This window comes from Ixodes scapularis, unplaced genomic scaffold (genome assembly GCF_016920785.2).
Source record: "Ixodes scapularis isolate PalLabHiFi unplaced genomic scaffold, ASM1692078v2 PGA_scaffold4__175_contigs__length_147842914, whole genome shotgun sequence".
In the NCBI taxonomy this organism is placed as follows: Eukaryota; Metazoa; Arthropoda; class Arachnida; order Ixodida; family Ixodidae; genus Ixodes; species Ixodes scapularis.
This window is the reverse complement of record NW_024609879.1, coordinates 10,546,168-10,561,800: the sequence shown is the minus strand read 5'-3', so window position 1 is coordinate 10,561,800 and position 15,633 is coordinate 10,546,168. Positions and strand designations below refer to the sequence as shown.

The 15,633-nt window shown below is 47.0% G+C and overlaps 1 protein-coding gene across 1 annotated transcript; it reads right to left on the bottom strand.

The window, feature by feature from the left end:
• Positions 1-6,132: 6,132 nt before the first annotated feature.
• Positions 6,133-11,508, bottom strand: LOC115310103. Its single transcript, XM_029968376.4, has one exon. The coding sequence runs from the start codon at positions 11,238-11,240 to the stop codon at positions 6,930-6,932; it is 4,311 nt and encodes a 1,436-aa protein (XP_029824236.2). The 5' UTR covers positions 11,241-11,508; the 3' UTR covers positions 6,133-6,929.
• Between the last annotated feature and the right edge of the window lie 4,125 nt (positions 11,509-15,633).

Below are 15,633 nucleotides of genomic sequence, written 5' to 3'. Positions count from 1 at the left end.
AATAAATTTAAACTGCAGTGAATATTAGAGCAAAGATAAAGACGGTAGCTTGCCCTCGTAAGTTCAGATAAGAGTTGTGCTCTGCAGTACTTTATGTTTTACAATGAATTCTTTCAAGAAGGTTGACTTGTGTCTCTCAATTGTATGAAAATGACGTTAACAAAGATACCGTAAGACGTGTCTTTTATATCGTTAGAGAGCCAGCCAGACCAGTGGCACACACCATGCCTTCAATCGACAGGGTGCTCACGCTGCTAGGTTACAAGCTCGACCGCGGGCTGGGAGACTTCAAGGCTAGCTTTGGTGAAGACCGCCGCTCGGCCAACACCAGCGCCGATCTTTGAAGCCCCACCACGGAGGTACTGGACTCCCTGCGTCGCCGGAACTTCAACCGGCTCGTCTGCAAGCCAGGAACGCAGGAAACCCTTTTCAAACACTCGAGACTGGTCTGCTAGAAGTCAGCCCCCGATGACGGCCCGGTGAAGATCACCGTCACGAAGACCGCTGGTAGGCCTAAAGCACTTGTGCATATCATATCATAATCACCATTACTTCATCTCGCATATTACATCATTACATAATCACCATCACTCACGCGGCCCCGCGGGCCTCCTACGTGCGATCTGCTACCTTTCTGCGGTGCCACAGCTCTCCTGAGCCAATAAAGATTATTATTATTAAACAATTTTAGACATGTAGCAAAACTGGATAACTTTTTGAAGGTAAAGCCTTAAGTTTTTTTGATAATAAAAATAACCCAGGCAGAACACCAACGTTGGTCCGACATCGGCTTGACATTGACAAAGACCGGCCTCAATATTGGACAATACTGGAAGCGCTACCCTATTCAACGTTTGCCCAGTCATTGGTGCCAATGTTGGACCACTGTTCAGCCATCGTTCCAGCCAATGTCGGCCCCATCATTGGTGCCGATGTTGGGCCATTGCTAAGCCATGGTTCCAGCCAATGGTGGTCCCACATTGGCAAAGACCGGCGTAATATTATACAATACTGGAAGCGCGACCCGATCCAATGTTGGCCGTCATGCTGATTTTTGGCCATCGTTGCAATCGCCCAACTCTTCGCAAGTGCACTCGCCAAGTTGTTTGCAAAAAGGAAGGTACACAGACACAAGGGATTGTTTTGAAATGTCTTAAAAGTTTATTACGCACAGCTTATTTTGTAGACAAGTACAAACTCAGCAATTTGTAATATGGGAAAAGGTCCTACTCAGCTGTGATACAACTGAGAAGATTGCAAAGCAAACAACAACCGGGGTAATTCCTGGGTAGTGTCCAGTCTCCCGGCAGCTGGCAGAATTGTTTCCCCGAAATTCTACCGGTAGTCGCTCCTCATTGGCGATGCAATGAGTTCATCGAACGACATTTCATGGACAGATCGTTTCATCACCACTCTATGTTTCATAAAAAGCTCAAAATAGCTTTTTCGTTTCTTCTTTTTTCTTTTGCAAGGAACCGCTGCAGACTTAGCACAAATCGGCGTGAAAGGGTGGGCTGGTTCGGTGAGCACACGCCTCAGGAATACACGCGCGTTGAAATGCCCCAACAGCGTGCAATTCGCGTAACGAATGTCGAAGAAACATTCCGCCTCAGGAATACACGCGCGACGAAATGCCCCTACAGCGTGCAATTCGCGTAACGAATGACGACGAAACGTGAATGTCGACGAAACGTGTATTCACAAAAAGGTGGCCACAAAACGTGTTTTTGCGAAACGCAGGGATAATAAGAAAGTCAGTATATTACCTGCAGTTGTGACATTATCTCAGACAGATAATGGCAGGCGACTGTCGGTAAGATTGTATTCTCCCTGCTGCCAGGAGATAGGCACTGCCTAATTCTAGAAGTTATCTGGAAGAGTACCCGTACAAGAACGGACAATGATCACCATGTAGGTTGCAGCGCACTTACGTTGAAAATACCGGGGTTGAAAGATGTAATCCGATGTATATGTCGACACGGGCACTGCAAAACAACTACTCAGACATAAAAACTAGAAGGAAGTGATCCGTGAAGATTCAACACGATGTAGCACACGCTGCCATTTGCCGAACCGAACACTAAACGATTCACAAGATTGTCTTGGGCTTCTTTGAAGAAATCGATACGAGTAGGACTTTTCGAACGAGATACCATTTACCACAGAAGCGAAATCCACAGCAGGCCCGCACCCCGCAGGCCGCATCACACGCGAAACTAGGTCCGGTCTTCGCAGGCATTCCGGGTTTGCGAACGGCTAATGCGTCATCCGTCAAACCATGTGATCACGATTCTGACGTTACCCACGCACAGAGAGCGGATCCAAGCGATTAAAAGTGTACGGTTCATTGGTCTGTCGAGTACGCACCGCCTACGACGTCTTTAGCTTAGGGAGAGAGAGAAAAAAGAGAGGAGTAGAAAGGATGCAGGCCAGAACGGGGGTGCGCCTACAAAGGCTAATCTTCAGGGGCATCTCAAAGAACACGAGAGGATTTGTCACTGCTACCCAAGGTTGATAGTGCAGTGGATGTTATGCGTGACCTTGGGCTTTATGCAGGTTCCGTGCTCTGCCTTATCACCAGCTTCGATACTGTAGTCGCGTGACCCTAACCGGAGACACGATTGGCCTTAAGCACGCATAGCGTGTACCCTGCTGTCAATACGATTGAACAGGACAGCTGCTTGAAGGTCAGCTTTTGAACTGCTAAAGAAGCTCACTCTAAAACGTCTGTGCGTCTACTTTCACGCACAATACTCTGAGAGCCAATAATCAGCGCAACTTACGGAGGCAGCTCAGCGAATGACGATGCCGAAACATCTGTTTAGACCAAAAAACGAAGACTGACTTGTGACATTAAGCAATGCAAGCGTGACGTTTTGCATTGCTTAAAGGACCCATGAAACGAATTTGGGGCTGGAGTAAATCAATTTATATTGGGATTTTACTAATAGCACATCGTTCAGTGGGCCAAAAGAACAAAGGTAGAAAGTCAGAAGCCTGACTTTCGCTACGAAAATTTGCAAAACATAGCGGACTATTTCGTACCTCCTTCCCCTCGTAAACTCTCCGCCTTCTCACTGTGATACATCCGCGGACCCCGCAGCGCGTCACCGGGCTACTAGCCGCCATAACCGGGCCCCCGCAGCGCGTCACCAGGGCCCAAGCGCACGTCACACGACACCGGACCTCACTTAATCCCTTTACCCCTAAGCTGACATTGCGGTGGAAGCTACGCGCTTGCCGGACTAATCAGCCGCCTCCCTTTCATCACCTGACCTCATTCACTGCGGGTCGTTATGCGCGAGAGAGCGTGATCCCGTGGAAAATGTGCGGCTGGCCCAACGAGCACGTAGCTTCCACAGCACTGTCAGCTTCGGGGTGAACGGGGTGGGGAAAGCAACTAGTCGGAATTTTGAGCGACGGGCTAATCTTCTAGGGGGACAATGGCTGTGTCCGGCTACACAAGCGAGATTCCGAGCAAGAGGGGACTCCCCCCTTTCCGACTTCTTAAACTGTTTGGTACAATGCGCGATTTATGAGTTGAGGAGGAAAGCTAAACAGAAAAAAGTTGAAAAAGCGTTTCATGACTCCTTTAATGTCACAACTCAGACTGCGTTTTTCCGTCCAAACATATGTTTCGGCATCGTCATTCGCTGAGCTGCCTCCGTAAGTTGCGCTGATTGGCTCTCCGAGTATTGTGCGGGAAAGTAGACTTACAGACATTTTTTAGAGTGCTGTCCTGGCCAGAAGTGGTTCTAAAGGGGGCAAGTTTGAAGACAGTATGTTTTACGTCGTATAACCTACTCAATAATTTAAAATGAACAACTAAGTGCGAATATTTTTTGCGCACGATGTACACCAATATATATATATATATAAATATATATATATATATATATATATATATATATATATATATATATATATATATATATATATATATATATATATATATTTTATAAATAGTTTTAAATTATTTGTGCACTGTTAGGTTCGCGTTTTTAAACTTCACATTTTTTTACGAAAGAGTTACACATAAAAGGCACCCTGAACAGCACATCGTCCGACTTTCAACACACGATTAATCGCCGATGCTCGCAGACAGAAGGTTGCGATGCTGCGCGAACGGTTTCTGAAAGATGGTGCGTAAGGTACTCGGGGCGCAACGGCTTCACGACCGTTCGAAGGGCAAAGGATTCGCGACAACAAAGTAGCGTCTTGCAACTTCAGTAAGCTAACGGGGCTCGAGAGTCCCACGCTCACATTTCCGTAGAGCGAGCGCGGCCGGCCAGGTCGAGGCGCAGTATGCTCTCGCGTCGGGATTGCTACATTGTTGCTCTGCCTACACCAACGTTACTAAAACATTCAGTTGCGAAACTCCCATAGAAACAGCCCTAAAAATATGGCCCCAATCTGTCTCCGAGCACCGAGCTAATGACGAACACAACGCCACCATTTCTCCCGCAGCGGCCACTCGAGAAACTGCACGTGACTTCTATTTTTGGCTTTTGACAGGGGTGAACCCCCGTCTCCCCGGCGGACGCGCCACGTTGAACCACTGAAGTTAAAATGCACCTAGGTCGGGACGCGCTACCTGAAAGGCCCGCTGAGGCATGGTTTTATAAAAACAATATTAATTGTTCCGCAAAACCTTGCAAACTAAAGATGATAAAAACATCACGCGCCCATCATTTGGTACTAAACTCCAATAAATTTCATACAAAAAAAGTCTTTTTTGTTTGTTTTTACGCAAAAAACAGGCTTTCAAAACGCTCGAGGTGACCATAGTACAGACAAACGAAAAAGAGTGGCGCTGTTGTCGCATTTAGCTCGGTCTCGGTGGACGCCAGCGGCCCAGGTTTCGACGGCGAGTTTCCCAACTGAGTGTTTTAGTAACGTTGGCCTACACTGATGGCATGTGCACTGGCAGTCGAAGCAGCCCTCTCGAGACTTCATTCGAGTTCAGTATACGACTTTATAGCGCGATAGACTGTCGTAAAACTGAGAGTAGCAGTCACTTCGTTTGTGGCGTAAGCGGCGGCTTTATCTTTGCTGACACCTGCGTCCACAATTCCGAAATATCCACAGAAACATTAAATATAAAAAATAGAGCACGCAGAAAGAAATACAAACATTTCAAGGGCACGGACAAGGAGAAGACGTTAACGCTACGTATACATACAAAATACACTGGAAAAGATAAAAGTAATTATATCTAAAAAACGGAATTAAGTTGTCAACGCCGAGGTAAGGCAATGCGCTGAAAGAGCAGCCGGCAAAAAAAAAAAAAAAAAAAAAGCTGCGACAGTTCTATAGGGAGCCAAGGACGTATTTGTGATCGCGGTTTTAAAGCACCGGCGACGTACGCCCCATGAAGTTGGCTAAAACAATTCTCGCCCGAGCGAGCACATGAATGACTCTTTTCCACTTTCCTACCTCTGCAATGCAAAAAAAAAAAAAAAACAGGGCAGCGGGTCTATAGTCTAGGCGACACACATATCGATAAGCCATTGGCTGTGCAGTACAATATTGACCAGCCTATACCAAGACATCACCAATATTGAAAAACTTTTGGCTTTGACAGTTTAATATTAACCAGCTTAAGCCAGCGTATACATGCCTTGCACGTGACGTCATGTCCGGACAGGACATGACGTCGTGTCATGTCCTGTCCGGACATGACGTCACGACCGGTCGTGCTCGCAAGTGAGTCGCGCCATCTTGAAGGTCATACATCGGCAGACGTCGCGTGCGTTTGTGGCAGAGATTCCTGGTGTGTGTTTGTCGGGGCGCGCATGTGTTGATACTGCCAAGCATCGATCACAAAAAAGCAGATGGCTCTCGAACTCAGCGAATACGGCAAAAGTTTGCCCGCGTGTGCCCAGTCGCGGTACGCGGACAAGGTCATGCTCTGTGGTGGCAGAGACCCGCTGTTATTTAGTCCCAATGAGACTTCGACGGATCATGACCTGTACCCAAAAGTTCAGGACGTGGACATAAAGGACTTGTTACGTTTCTCCGGGAGAATCGACGAATCCGGAGACCGACGTTTATTTGGCAGCGTTTATTGTTCGGCAGCCGGAACCAAAAGAGCACAAAGCTTGCCGGCGATGCCGCTTATATCGGCAGCAAGCACCAGAGGTACGCCCCCCTGACTCAGCAGTTCTGCTGCGGCCGCGACAGCGATAAGCGATAACATCGCATCGTAACAACTCCTCCCCCTTTTAGGGCGAAACCGCATAAAACAATTTTCCCGCCACTCTCCAGGTTTCAAGCACGTCCTTGGGAATGTTCGACAGACAAACGAACGGCGTAATCCTAGTGCTGCTTGCGCAGAACTTCACAGTCGTTGCTCGAAGAAACCTTCACAGCGTATACAGGTTCAGCTTGCGCTGATCCGAAGGGCGGGAAGTCCTGGAGACGCAGGGCCCAACACCGTCTGCGAAACTGGCCGGAAGCGTCGACGCGCATCCCAACACCGTCACTGCAGTTTTCAGTGTCCTTGACTGGTCGGAAGCGTCGACTGTGCGGTCCGAGAGGAGCAGGAAGGAGCGGTGATGGCGATCCTTGCGACCATGAGCCAAAGTCGCCAGCGGCCCAGGAGTAGCAGCGGCTGTCACGTGCCGTCGGTGCCAGGACGTCGGGATGACAACAGAGGTCCGTCGTGCTTCTGAGGGGAATGAGAAGGGCCAACAACAACCAAGCACCACAGAAACTGCGGAGGCACCCGAAACGCCCTTTCCACTCACCGAGAGCACGAATTATTCAAAAGAAATAGGTTACAAAATATGCCCCAAACGCAGCCAGAATTTTTTGAAAATATCGTTCCCGATCTTTCGGGAATAGACAGCTAATGAATGAAATTGAATGGAACTATTTACAAATGTGCAGATGAGACAAAAGAAACAGAAAATCGCACTGTGCGCCGGTTAGAGCGCTCGGCTCAGACAATCTGCGTTCGCATGAAGCTTTCCTTTTTTATGTCGAACCAAGAAAGAATATTCCTGGAGGGTCAAGCTCCAGCGTAACAAGCGACCGTTTTTGGGGGACAGCTGCTGAAGCCATGTGAGCGGTCTATGATCTGTAATTAAAATAAACTCCGAACCATAGAGATAGCAGCGAAGCTTTTCTACAGCCCATACGAGACAAGCGCATTCTTTTTCGATGGTACTGTAGGCTTGCTCCCTTGAAGTTAGCTTCCTGCTGGCAAACAAAACGGGGTGCTCTTCCCCTTCATTTTCTTGGCTTAGAACGACGCCGAGTCCTTTTTCGCTGGCGTCGCACTGCACTAAGAAGGGTCTTGTGTAGTCAGGGCTGACTAATACGGGCTGAGTCGCCAAGGCTAACTTAAGAGCCTCAAACGCCTCTATCTTGCGATCGTCCCATTTGATCTTAGTGGGCTCAGTTTTCTTGAGCGCATCCGTCAGGGGACTCGCCTTTTCAGAGAACTGGGGAATGTACTGGTGGTAGTAATTCACCAGTCCGATAAAGGACATCAAATCTTTTTTTGTTTGTGGCAAGGGAAACTCTTTAATGGCCTGAACCTTGAGTTCTTGTGGACGTCTCATTCCTTGACCGACTACGTGTCCAAGATACGATACTTCGCCTCGGCCAAACTTACACTTTTTCGCCTTGACTGTAAGTCCTGCGTCTTGCAGGCGCGAGAACACCTGTTCTAGGTGCTGAACGTGCTCTCTCCACGTGTCCGAAAATATAGCGACGTCGTCTAGGTACGGTAACGCAAAAGACTCGGTTCCGACCAGTACCAGATTCATCAGTCTCGAAAACGCATAGGGTGCGTTTTTCAGTCCAAAGCTCAGGACAAGCGGCTTAAAAACACCAAACGGGGTCATGAAGGCGGCAAGGTTACTGGCGTTCGCGGTAAGTGGCACTTGCCAGTAACCTCTAACGAGGTCGATGGTTGAGATGAACTTGGCTTTGCTTACTTTCTCAAGGCAAGTTTCGATATTAGGGATTGGGTAGACTTTTGTTACCGTTACCGCGTTTAACTTTCGGTAGTCCACACAGGGACGAGGTTCTTTTCCTGGAGTCTCTACCAGAATCATAGGAGACACGAAGTCGCTCTCGCACCGCTCAATCAACCCTAGCTCTAGCATTTGATCTACGGACTCCTTTAATAGCTTTTCTTGGCGGGGGGAAAAGCGATAGGCCTTACACTGAATATTTGACCGAGTCCTCACTTCGATGTCATGTTCGACTAGACTCGTTCTTCCGGGAATAGTTGAAAACAATTTTTGGTATTTGCCAATTAATGCCGTAAGATCCGAAAACTGGTTTTGGGTGAGCGTCTTATCGACTGCGGCCTCTACGACTTCGGCGATTGTCAGGATCCCGTCGGTTTTTCCCAGCTCAGGAATTCGTGTAGGAACTTCCTCTGGTTGGTTTAGTGCAATGCTGACTACTTGCACCCTTTCCACGTACGGCTTCATAAGGTTGCAATGGTATATGCGGACCTCTTTTCTGCGACCTGGCAGTTTTACCACGTAATTTGTCTCTGATAGCCTCTGCTGGACCGTTGCTGGTCCTTCCCATTGCAATTCCAACTTATGAGCCTTAGAAGACCTCAAAAGTAGGACTTTGTCACCCACCTTAAACGTTCGGAGGCGGCTGTTTTTGTCATAGTAGGTTTTACCTCGCGACTGCGCTTTTCCCAGGTTAGCCTCAACTAGCTCACGCGTTTTGTGGAGACGGTTTAGTAAGGAAAGCACATACTCCACCACTGTTGGGTTCTCGGCTTCACCCTCCCAGCCCTCGCGCAGCAACCGCAAAGGTGAACGCAAATTGCGTCCATAGACCAGTTCCGCTGGCGTGAAACCAGTTGACTCGTGAGCAACGGTTCGCAACGCGAAAAGCATAGCGGGCAATGCCAAGTCCCACTCTTTTTTCTGTTCGTGACAAAGGGCCCTGAGAATGCGCTTCATTACCGAGTGCGCTCTCTCTACGCTGTTACTTTGCGGGTGGCTTACAGAACTGTGAACAATCTTAATGCCACACCTCTCGAAAAAGCTGGTTGTTAGAGCACTGGTAAAAACACTACCCAGATCACATTGAATTTCACTAGGAAACCCGATCCGAGAAAAGACCGAGAGCAAGTTATCTACTACTTCGACCGATGTCTGCTCTTTCATTGGAACGGCTTCTGGGAACTTGCTGGCTGGGCATAATATCGTTAGAAGGTACCTAAAACCCGTCTTAGTTGTAGGTAGGGGTCCTACGACGTCTATCACTAGCCTTTTGAAAGGTTCCGTGATTATGGGCACTAGTGTGAGAGGCGCCTTTCGGCGCTCGTTTGGTCGTCCTGTTCTTTGGCAGGTGTCGCAAGAACGGACGAATTGCTCAGCCTCCTTAAAGCAGCCCGGCCAATAATATTCTGCCAAAAGCCTGCACTTGGTCTTTGTGATTCCTAGGTGTCCCGACCACCCTTCTCCGTGAGCAAGCTCGAGTAATGCAATTCTATACTTGGATGGAACGACAATCTGATCTACCTCGTTCCCCGATTTGTCCTTGAAACTACGGTAAAGAATGCCGTTGCTCATAAAGAAGGAGATGTTCGGCTTGATATCTTTTCCCACGCTATCACGACACTTTGAAAGACTCGGGTCGGATGACTGTTCGGCGATAAGCGTAAGCTTATCTACACCGGCTAGCGCACGAAAATTGCTGCTCTCCGGCGAAACCAGCGTGGTCATGTCAGCTCCTTCGTTCGGCTCTTTATCGGGCCCGCTGCTGGTTTTACCAGTCGACGCGCGCGCTTCCGTCTGAAGCGTTTCCGGCACTGCACTAGTTGTCATTGAGCGCGTGACGACTAGAACAGGATTCATGTCAAGCGGTATACCCGACTCGCTCAATTGCCTTGCAGTTCTGTTTGACAGTATGTACGGACAGTTTGGAAGCACTCCGTCAGAAACAGCTGCTTCCGTTTCCACTACTCCGAAAGGTCCGTTTAGTTTTACCTTAGCGACGGGCAGACTAACTGCCCGATTTTCCAAGGCCTGACGGATCCACACACAGTCGCCTGTAAAATGTTCTTGCTCCACTAGCGAAGAGTGTACCAGATCATACGTGGCGCCGGTATCTCGTAAACCTTTGCAGAATTTACCATTTACTTTCATGTCGTACAGATACGGCCTGAGTAAGTACTCCGCTTCTCCCAGACACAAGTTAACGGGAGCAACTTTAGGGACGCGGCAACCAGAAGCGACATGACCAGGCTGTTTACACCTGTAGCACACTATTGGTTTACGCTCCTCGAACGCCTTCATTTTACGTTTGTTTTCGTCTGAATCAGACACTCCCTTTGTCGGTACTTCACTCTCTTTGCCCTTTTCGGCGCCTTTCTTCACGAACGTGCGAGGTCCGCATCGTTCGTAGAAACGGTTTGAGCTACGGTTTTCTTCAACAACTTTCTTCCCGTGCCTAGAGCAGTACTCATCCGCGTAATCTGCAGCTTTTTGCACCGTTTCTACTTCCGGTCTATCCTGAATCCACTCCTTTAGACCTGTCGGAATACAGGAGAGAAACTGCTCTAGTGCTATCTGCTCCAGCACCTTTTCACGATCCTCGTAAGAGTTGACACCACGGAGCCAACTTTCCAGAAAGCCTTTAAGCTTATAAGCGAACTCCGCGTAACTTTCGTCCGGTCCTTTCCTTGTCTCTCGAAATTTCTGTCGAAAAGCTTCAGGCGACAACCTGAACTTCCTAAGCAGGCATGACTTTACGGACGCGTAGTCATCGGCTGCTGTAGGATCTAGTCGGGCCAAAACGTCGGCCACCTCCGCTGGCAGTAAACTCAAGAGCCTTTGAGGCCAGCTCGACTCTACAAGACCCATCTTAACGCAAACCCGTTCGAAATTTACTAAATAGAGACCCATGTCTCCGCCGACGCGAAAAGGTTGCAAAAGGGCTCGCATGTCAAACTTTTTCGAGCTGTTATCCACCACAATGGCCTCACCAGCGTCAAAGTTACGTTGAAGCATTTCTAGCTCAAGTTTTTCTCGAGCAACGCGAAGCCCTTCTTGAGCCGCGTGAAGTTCCGCTTCCCTTTGTCTCTTCTGCACCTCGCTCCAACACTCGGAAATTTCGTCGGCGCCCGCGCCACAATCTTCAATGGCCTTGATAATCTCGGGCTTTCTCATGGCCTTGACCACTTTAACACCCAGCTCTTCCGCTAAGAGCATTAAATCGGGCTTCACAATCGCCGCGAGATTTATCGGATCCATGTTCAGAAATTTCCAAAAAAGTTTGGCTACTTTTGCCCAGCGCCCGTATCAACCGTTTGGCGACACCACAGAACTAACTGCCTTAAACACTTAAGCTGCTCGGTGAACGGAAAGGAAGCCTCAGGCACTCACCGACAGCACCCATGGAACCCGGCGTCGTCGATCCATCCCACCGCTGCCACCAGCTGTTACGTTTCTCCGGGAGAATCGACGAATCCGGAGACCGACGTTTATTTGGCAGCGTTTATTGTTCGGCAGCCGGAACCAAAAGAGCACAAAGCTTGCCGGCGATGCCGCTTATATCGGCAGCAAGCACCAGAGGTACGCCCCCCTGACTCAGCAGTTCTGCTGCGGCCGCGACAGCGATAAGCGATAACATCGCATCGTAACAGACTACCTCGTCGGGAAGACGAGTTTTATTACAAGGGGGCAGTTCAAGGCACATAAAGCGATGGAGGCGCACAACTTCCTGACTAGTGGTTGGGTTCAGGCTCCACGGCTGAAAGTTCCACCCTGCCGCAACGTTCTCGTCATCGGAAAGGCAGCCACTATCTGCCTGTTACTTTAAGCGCGACACATGTACGACGAAACTGTCCGACCCGGCGAAACCGTGATCGACTCCGACTTGCCTGGTCGAGTGGGAACGTCGGATAGGCCTGACCGTCCGTCCGGTTACCCTTCGGCGATATGCGTGCCGTCGATCGTTGTCTGTCCAACATTACGAAACGACCAAACAAATCACACCCAACTGTCGTTTCGCCGGATAGGGCAGTTTCGTCGCACATCTGCTTCGCACGCTTAACTGTTTACATAACGTTACCCTTAGCGAAAAGTCGTTCAAAATCAGTACACTCGAAGTGTACTGAAGTATACTAAAAGTACACAGAAAGTGCACTTAAGTATACTAAAGGTCTACTTTCAGTGCTTGCAGTCGCTGTACTCAAATTATAACGGGTATATATATATATATATATATATATATATATATATATATATATATATATATATATATATATATATAGTGCGATTTTTAACATCCACACACTAAAAACGCGATAGATAGGCCGATGCTGTTTTCACAGAATATTTGTGGGGCTCGGCGGACATCAGATGAGTAAATAAACGTCACAGTACGTTGCCTAATTAGCTTTGTTAATTGACATGCAGTCTAATTGACCATGTTGAATTTTCAATTTTAAAGGGGCTATGAACAAACCCTAGCCTAACTGAAACAATTTGCGAAAAGGTTACGAGTTTTGGGTTATTCATAGCTAAAACTCTGCCTTTCGTCGACTGATTAAAAACAGCGTGCTGGACAGAGCGCAGGATGCTATTCTTACGTATTCCCTTCAGTCGAACCGTTGGAAGTATGACGCTGGAGCATCCACCAAAGGCACGCTGTCAAAAGTGTGCAACTTCGTTCATGCCGAATGCGACAGCACTTTATGAGGGTTGTAACTTCACTAGAAAATTAAATAATGCATAGAACTCCAGTATGAGCACTTCTCGCTAACACAAACAAACATGCCATCACCGATATGGCTTGTCAAAACCGCTAAGTCACTCTCCACTTTGCCCGCCCCTGCCGCGCGTGGTTCTTGACTCGAGGGAAAAAAGTGCGAAATTTGATAAATAAATATCTGAAAGCCCCTTGCTGTTTTGTGAATAGTTTTGATTGTGTTAGGCTCTAATAACGACTGCCTCTAAAACAGCAATAATAAAAAAAGTAAATTTACGGATTTTAATTACTTAAAAAAATGTTGCCACGGTTATTCACCCATGTAATGTCCGCCGAGTCGCACGACACGCATGAAGAATGCATCAACATGACAGTGAGCCCCCAATTTTCCTGAAACGAGTTGATTAAAAAATATCACCGGGTATAGCTGACATAATGTGAAAAAGGGATGCTTCATTCCTGATTTCACTGCAGACCACGTGGTCCAAAAGTTCCCCGGGGAAACGGCCGGCACTGTCATAGCATACTTACGTCGCAAATGCAACATGGACTTACGCCTAAAAAAAGCACAAATAGAAAAATTAGCTAAATTGTACGCCACAGAAAGTAGCGTTATCTAACTTGTCAATAATTATTTTAGCTAGTCATTTCTATAAATTTAGCAATTGAAACGTCGACTTTTATTGCAAAGATAGCTTTTATTTTCCCTGAGCTGTATTTGTTACCTTTATTGAAGAATAAAAGTTTACTGTAAAAAAACTGTTAGCACTATTCGGAAGCTAGGCGATTGAGGGCAATCGTACCAAGTGTTTAATGCTGCTGATGAAAAAGCATGCACATGACTTTGTTTTCGAAGTGCACCGCCACTTACGTGCTGCCTCATAGGCTAGTAGACAAATTACGTTTGCAGGATAATCCGGTGTTTTTGTAATGCAGGTCTCAGTGCACTATACACTGTTTCAGATATCTGCATCTACAGCAATCAAAATTACAGGAGGTAAAAGAAACCGCGGCTAATAATGGGGACATAAGATGCTCCACCTTGCATAGTCGCATGCAGCGCAAATCAACTTCTGAACCGCGTAAGCGAAGAGCTGTTATGAATGGAAGCTCGCTCTGAAATTGGCTGGAGAAATCGACGCCTTCATGTAACAACCTCAAGCTTTCACCGAAAGTGTTTCATGGTGTAGATTTATCTTGCAAAACTCTAAGACATCTCAATTCACGTGAAAAGAGATTGCAATTGCAGAACTAGCACAGGTCATGCTAGTTCTGACGTGTGGTCCCAACAGCCTCTCGCCAACGATCTGTTTCTTAAGGCGGGAGCAAGAAAAACGTTACAAGAGCGAGCAGCATGATTTCTTGCCCGAGCTGATGCCTGTGCCGTAGAGACGGACGATCTCTTTGCGTATGCCGAAGCGGCACGCTTTCCAAGTTTCCGATTGTGTGTTGTGAATAAAGTTAGTTTGGATGTCACGTTTTTTTGTGTTGGCGAAAGCCGCTACAAAAGGCAGAGCAGTTAGAAAAAGCAAAAGCACGAAAAAATGTTAAAAGGACCTGAATATTCGATGGAGTTGAAAGACTACCAACGTACCGACTCGCCCAGTTATTCTTTGTCAAAGAATAATAGCCAATACTAATAAATTAAATAAATGCCAACTTTTAATTGGTTAGAAATTTATAATTGATGCAGTACAGCCCTACACTGCTCTAGTGCTTTTATGATATCAGATAATCTGTAAATATATAGAATAGTTCGTAGCAGCCATTTATGTCCGACCCATTATATTGAATCTTTTCTCTAAAAGCTCAAAGTCATATAAAAAAAAGTGCTTATCATAAAGTAAGCCGCACCACTGAATGTGTAATAGCGTATGACTTGTATGTGTGTTCTCAGCAAAAGAAAAGGAAGCATTAAAAAAAGGCCAATCATTTCGTTCGCTCTGTGTTAGAGCTTCTTTCAGGTACACGCAAAATGTGGGTGTCTACATCTAAAAAAGTGTAATTGACATTCCCCTCAGGGCTGCAAGCCTGACTCAGTTGGGCTAGCAGGTTGCAACCTATGGGAACCTGCAGGGACCTGCATCACAAGAGTAAAAGTGACGTCCGCCCACTCATCTCTAATGTGGGTGGCTGGATGATGCCTCGAGCAGACAGGTATGAAGCCACCGTAAGTAAGCGGCCTGTCCCGATAGCGAGCGCTTGACAGGCTTTTCAACTCTCCCGAGTGCTGGTTCGAACAGCGTTCAGGGCGCTGGGTTTTTTCTTGTCATCCCAAGAGAGCCGGCTTGTTGCGGAGTAACAGTGCATCCGGACCCGAGAAGTCTCCTGGGAAGCCATTCGACGTGAACATTTTTAGATTCTATTTTATCAAAAAGTGTGCATGTCCCCCTATTCTTGGGATTCCATCCAGGACTAATTTCTGCAGCGCACTGGCACATGCGGAGAAGCGCACTGAACAAAGCAAATCTACCGCAATGGTGACTCTGCGAGCGCTTTGAAAGGTTTGAATGGCATAAACGACTTTGATTGCGCCAGCTCAATATTTCATTCATTTTATGAAGTGTTTGTGTTGAGAATACTTTCCAGGTACAAAATTTTGCAATCAGGAGTAATGTTCAATGCATTCGTATCCATGGTGTTACTTTTTTGCATGACCAATTTTGAGCAATTTCGATAAACTCGTAAAAACTAAGCCTTCGCGAAAATTAGGTCGTTTACAGTAGTACAATTAATCTTTTAACCAATATCGAATACCGTATTGTACTAAGCTTCTAAAGTATAATTTTATTATTAGCACACACAGCCCTGAAATTGGCCATTCTCAGATGTTTTCGTTGTGGCCTTCATCAATTCATGTGCTTAAAATGTAGAAGCTGCAACCTTGAATCTTTTCTTTTTTTTCTTTATGGTGCCTAAGATTTGAGGTAATAA